We start from the raw sequence: 6,005 nt of genomic DNA, 5'->3' as shown, positions 1-6,005 counted from the left end.
TTCAGCAAAAGGAAAGAAAGAAGCAGCAGGTAGGTGCTCAATACATTCTCAATGAACATGTCTGAACTTCAGCAACCACATCACCCACTCACCTGATCCCATCTCCATTGCACGCCTGCGGCAGCATCAAAATTAATCAACTCACCATCTGCTAATCTTGGTATGATTCTGATGCAGATAGACACCACAAGATCTGCCTGGTTGCGCCATATCTTTCCTTCTGCATCTAAACATGTGTTTACTACTCCATCCACTCTATGCTTCAGAGAGTTGCAGAATCTCTGAACATGCAGCCACAGGACCACATCTCGAGCAACCATTCTTTTTTCTTTAAAGATGAACGCATCATCTGAAAAAATTATGGGGGAAAGGCATAAGAATTGTTCGATCTATTCTCATCGAACATATCTGAATACAAGAATGTTCCTGCTACATTTTCATACTACCTACAGTCCAATGATCAAAGGAAGCTTATGCTACCTCCACTAGGCATGCAATTAATTAGTTCTTATCCACTTCCTAAATACATTTCTGAATCCCTCTTCCTCTTCTCCTGCCAGACAAAATCTTATTGCCACTGCTGATGAGATCATCACAGATATATCTCCTGGATATGTAATTCTCCATGAAGAATCAAAGTTCATCATCATCATCAGGAACGCTCTTCCCTCTCTTACTGCTGGAATACGGCACCGTACCATTGCCAGATATGGAACCCCAAGCAACACTGCAGAACAGAACCAGCTCGCCGGAGACCATCAATCCATGGCTGGCCAATGTGCCTTTCTTCGCCGTCGGTGCGGCGACGGCCCTTCTGATCAAAGATTTCCCAAGGATCTTGTCCCTTTGACATCGTCGGCCGGTGATAGATAGCGGTTTCACAACATTTCGAGAGTTCATGGCAGGAAGGCGAAATGACCCACGAACCGCAGCGACATCATGCGCTCTGAAGGATCCGGGTGAGCTCCTCCTTCGCCTCCAGCATGACCACCGGCTTCCGGAGGATGCCGTTGATCCCGGACTGCGCGCACTTCTCCCACGCGTTCTGCTCCGACGTCATGGCCATCACGAAGGGCCAGCGGCCGCTCCGGTACTGCTGGACCCTCGCAGCGACCTCCAGGGCGCTCACCCGCGTCATCTCAAGATTCACCAGGACCACCTGGTACGCGCCCGACGAGGGCCCGACGGAGTTCAGGAACCCCGACCCCGAGGGCAGCGAGGAGACCACGCAGCCGAGCTTCTCCAGGAGCTTCCGCGCGACCACCATGTTGATGTCGTCGTCGTCGATGAGCAGGATCTTCAGGCCGGTCAACTGGAATGACGGCGACGCGTATTGCCGCTCGAATGACCCTCCACTGGTGCTGGACGACATGAGCGGCGCTGGTGGCTGCAGCTGGAACCTCAGCACCAGGGTCATGCTCTCCGGCAGCCCTTGCCCGTCGAGCACCGCCCATATGTTGCCTCTCATCATCTGTGGCATTACAAAATGAAGAACAAGTGAACAAAAAAATACAGTTACTTGTATGCTCTCAGTTGAACTGAATTTGAAATGAGCTTCTCAGAAATGGACAGTTTGATACCTGCACAAGCTTCCTGCACATGCTGAAACTCAGCCTGAGATCGAAGCCCTCGCCGCTCGGCTTCCGTTTGAACTGCCCCCGGGGCGGGATCATCGAGCCAGAGCTCTGCTGGCTCTTCACCCCGATGACAAACTTCACCGATGAGTACCCACTGGAGTAGCTCGGCCTCCATGGATCCCACCTTTGTCCAAGTGTGTCCTCCGCCACCTCGTCGTCGGCGCGCACCCGGAACGTGACGTGGCCCGAGTCGATCCGGCTGATGAGGTTGCCAACCATGTGCAGGATGACATGGAAGATCCTCCTCTCGTCGCCGATGACGAGGTTCGGCAGCGTGTTCTCGACATGCACGGCGAAGCCGAACCCCCTGAAGTCGCAGAGGCACCGCGAGACGCAGGCGGCGTCCCTGATCATGGAGTGCAGCTGGAACGGACGCGTCTCCAGCGGGAAGCGCTCCCGGTTGGTCGCTGACATCTCCATGACGTCATTGATGAGCGTGGAGACGACGGTGGCCGTCCGGCCCATGGTGTCGACAACCAGCTTTTGCTCCGGCGTCAGATCGTCCTCCTGCACCACGGACACGAGGCCGAGGATGGAGTGGATAGGCTGCCGCATCCCCTGGCTCATGACGCGCTGGAACGCGTCCCGGGCCTCATTCGCCATGAGCGTGTCCCGCCGCGCCTGCAGCAGCTCGCGGTTCTGCTCGGCCAGCCGGTCATGCATGGCCTGCGACTCCTCCAGCAGCGACGCGTGCGAGAGCGCCACGGCCACCTGGTCGGCGACCACCTCAACGATCTCCATCTCGTGGGCGCCCCAAGTCTTGTCCGCGGGCGGCACCAGCACCAGCACAGCGTAGCTCGTCTGGATCACCTCCGGCGTGCCGCCCTTGAAGTCCGACACCTTGAGCATCGGCATCCTTATGGCGGCCACAGTTCCTGTATCCTCCTTGCCCCCGCCGCTGGCCGCCGCAAGCGCCGAGCCCGGGCCGAGCAGCTTGACGCCGTCGCTTCTCCTGACCTCCACAACATCCACGTCGTCCACCCCGACAACGACGAGCCCCTCATCGCCGCCCCGGCGCCGGAGCTCGTGGGTGAGGTGCATCGTGACCTTGCCGTCGCTGGCAGCCGCGGAGGGCATCCAGACGGCGCAGTTGGTGAGGCCGAGCACCCGGGAGAGCTCGATGAGCGTGGTGTAGAGCACGGTGTGGCGGTCGAGCGACTTGCGGATCTCCTGCGTGAGCATCCGCACATGCCAGCTCGCCTCCTCCTGCTGCTTCATGAGGTCGACCTCGCGGTCGAGCTCGCGGGCCTTGATCCAGAGCAGGCTCTCGCGGACCTTGACGCGGAGCAGCTGCGGGATGAGCGTGAGCAGCGTGATGGCGGTGAGGAAGGAGACGAGCGCGGTGAGGAACTTGGCGACGGTGAGCAGGAGCACGAGCACAAACGGATGCGGCTCGTAGGTGAAGGCGGCGAGGAGGTGGGTGAGGCCGCAGAGCACGATGAAGGCGCCGAATTGCACCAGCACCCACCGGAACGGGAGCAGATGCCGTAGCCCGGCCACGAAGTAGAGGATCTCGAGCGGGATGCTGAAGTAGGCCGCCGCGATCAGCAGGTCGCTCACCTTCTGCCACCGGAAGATGTTGTCCATGCTCCAGAACCCGCCCATGCCGCCCCCGCCGTCGCAGCTGCAATGCGGGTACTCCACGTCACCGCCCGCCGCCGCCACAGCGGCGAAGGGCGCGAGCGCGAGCAGCAGCAGCCGGCGCGCGCCGGCTCCGCATCTGAATCTCGGGGGCGCCATCCGGTCCAGCTGCGGCAAACTCAATCTTGTCAGTGGCAAACAGATTGGGCCAAGTATCCGGGGAAGAAGGCAAAATCGGGGACACACCATGTGATAGTTACGGAGGAGGCTACAATCTTGGCGGCATTGGAGCTGCGGTTAGCGCGCAGGTGGGGAAGCGGAGCTGATTAGTTAGCGCCGCTTAATCCAGCCAGTCTGAAACGGCGGCGGCGGCGGCGTGTCTGAGCAGGGGAGGAAAGATCCAGTCAACCTCGGCGGCATCCGAGATCAATCCCGCGCCACCTGCATGAACGAACAATCAGAACATTTCAGTTTCCTGCGTGGGGAAGTCAGAACGAACCAAGATTCAAGCGAGAGGGGGCAGGGATGGGGCGCCAGGAGCCGGACACTTGTCCTGCCACACTAGCACGAGCACGAGAAGAGCAGAGACAGGCTAGGCGATCTCGGCGGCATTAAATCCAATCCAATCCAATCCAGCCCGTGAGGGAGAGAGGAGCAGGGCGAATCCAACAAAATCGTTAAACAAGAAACAGCTACCTGAAGTTCAGCCGCGGTTCTTGAGCTGGAGTTGCCGCGATCGAATCCCGCGGGAGAAGAGCTAGCCCTGCAGCAGCAAGAAGATGGATTAGTCCTTCCGGGAGACAGAGACGGCACGGATCGATCGATCCAGGAACCACCAGCCGCCGGACCGAAGCAAGAATCAACCGATCGATCAGCCGGAGAAGGAGAAGCAGGCGCGTACCGTCGAGGAAAAAGCCGAAGAAGCGGGCAGCGACGGGGAGAGTTGGCCCGGTCAGTGGGGGGCGTCCGGCATGGGGGCGAGGGGGAGTGAGCCGGAAGTCTGGTGAGGGGAAGACGAAGACATTGGACCTGGACCGGGGCTGGGCTGGGCTAGTCGCGGAAGAAACATCGGCAAGTGGGGGCGGAAAGCATCGTCCGCCGGTGGGAATGGGATTAGATTTCACCACTGATTCTCAACTAATCAGATCAAATCAACCAGCCGCCGCCGCCGCTGCTGCTGCTGCTCCTGCAGAGAGGAGAAAGAGATGATTTTTATTTCATTTTTCCGCTCGCTCACACGGCACGGGTATGCTGGCGGTGGAGCTGTGCGGTTGTCTCACTGGCGGGTGGTCCATGTCTGGGTGGGGCCCACTCGTCGGCGGGGTGGGTGGGGCCGGGGCCGGCGGCCAGCACGGGTGGCGTGGGGTTCAAGTGACTGGCGCCTTTTGTGTGGCACCACTTTCCAGAAATACTCCCACCCAGATTTACTAATAATAGTACTCCATCCATTTCTATAAACAAGGCCACTTTATTTTTTGTGTCAAACTTTGATTCTTAATTTTGGTTAAGAAACTATGGATTGTATGTCATAAAAAGTATATTTCCAGAAAGTTCTTTCAAATGCCCATCGAATGGCATATAACTCACATTTTGCTTGGAAAATTGATGGTCAAAGTTAAACATGCAAATGTGAAGTGGCCTTGTATTAGTAGATGGAGGTAGTACTGTTTTTGTACTACGACAATTTAAAACGGTGCCTGCAGTAGAAATGCAAAAAAAAATGGTTTTTACATCCAAAATGTTCAAATGTGTTATATCCATCTAAATTTTGCGGTGTTGACCATCGAAAACCTCGTGGCAAAAAAGACAACGAGCTACTCAAATTTCCAAAGTTCATTAAATTTTACACGGACAACATGAACAGAAGCATCTTGCACATAAAAAATGATAATTTCGAATTTGTTTTCTACTTTTCGGTATTTTCCTATTCATCCACAGGCTCATCTGAGCACAGGTGCAAATTAGCCTCGTCCTTCTTTGTATTGTTTCTGTAGAAAATAAATTAAAAATTCTTATTTCAAGTAAAACTCGTATGTATTCCAAATACTCTTCATATCTCGAGAAAGACAAAAAATCATATACCCCAAAGTGTTTTTAGATGTAGGGCTTATAAACAGAAATTGGAAAATCCCCTAAGAGTTTTTGCCATGCACGAGTCTCTGGTATGTATGGCAAATTACTCTGTTGTACTCCCTCCGTTCCTAAATATAAGTCTTTTAAGATATTTCACTAGTGGTCTACATACGGAGCAAAATGAATATATCTACACTTTAAAGTATGTCTATATACATCCGTATATAGTCCACTAGTAGAATCTCTATAAAGACTTGTACTTCCTCCGTTCCTAAATATAAGTCTTTTAAGCGATTTCATTAGAAGACTACATACGAAGCAAAATGAATGAATCTACACTCTAAAGTATGTCTATATACATCCGTATGTAGTCCTCTAGTAAAATCTCTAAAAAGATTTATATTATAGAACGGAGGGAGTATTTAGGAACGGAGGGAGTAGCATGGAAAAAACCCTCACAATTCTTTTTGCTATCATGATTAAAAAATAGAAAATTACACATGGCAAAACTTCTTGTAATAGTATGACAAATATAACTATTATAGTATGGAAATTTCTGAGTGTTCATTGTGAGTGTTTTTTGAGGCAACACTTTCGATGATATCATTCACTCAAACAATCCTTCTGAAGGGAACATTTGTTCGCTCAGGTGACTTCTCAAAGGGAGCGTCTGTTTGTTACTGGCTTTTTAAATCATTCTTTATGCTTTTTATA

The 6,005-nt window shown here is 53.2% G+C and overlaps 1 protein-coding gene across 2 annotated transcripts; it reads right to left on the bottom strand.

Moving 5' to 3' along the window:
• Nucleotides 1-374: 374 nt before the first annotated feature.
• LOC123401389 (ethylene receptor 3-like) lies at nt 375-4,434 on the bottom strand. Of its 2 annotated transcripts, XM_045095178.1 has the most exons (5): nt 4,120-4,433; nt 3,915-3,981; nt 3,465-3,659; nt 1,581-3,386; nt 375-1,471 (listed from the first exon to the last, which is right to left on the bottom strand). In XM_045095178.1, the coding sequence occupies exons 3-5, from the start codon at nt 3,465-3,467 to the stop codon at nt 938-940; spliced, it is 2,343 nt and encodes a 780-aa protein (XP_044951113.1). In that variant the 5' UTR covers nt 3,468-3,659; nt 3,915-3,981; nt 4,120-4,433; the 3' UTR covers nt 375-937. The 2 variants fall into 2 exon arrangements, with proteins under 2 accessions (XP_044951113.1, XP_044951112.1); XM_045095177.1 differs by having other exon boundaries at nt 1,581-3,659; nt 4,120-4,434.
• Between the last annotated feature and the right edge of the window lie 1,571 nt (nt 4,435-6,005).

This window comes from Hordeum vulgare, chromosome 6H (assembly GCF_904849725.1).
Source record: "Hordeum vulgare subsp. vulgare chromosome 6H, MorexV3_pseudomolecules_assembly, whole genome shotgun sequence".
Classification (NCBI taxonomy): domain Eukaryota; kingdom Viridiplantae; phylum Streptophyta; class Magnoliopsida; order Poales; family Poaceae; genus Hordeum; species Hordeum vulgare.
The sequence above is the reverse complement of the archived record's forward strand: the minus strand, read 5'-3'. Positions and strand labels throughout refer to the sequence as shown.

Bases quoted from the DNA above. Each gene is read 5' to 3' on its own strand.
- LOC123401389 (XM_045095177.1), bottom strand. From the start codon at position 3,467: ATGGTGTGTCCCCGATTTTGCCTTCTTCCCCGGATACTTGGCCCAATC. The intron at 1,472-1,580 runs GTATCAAACTGT...GTAATGCCACAG, and splicing joins TGTGCAGGAAGCTTGTGCAG to ATGATGAGAGGCAACATATG.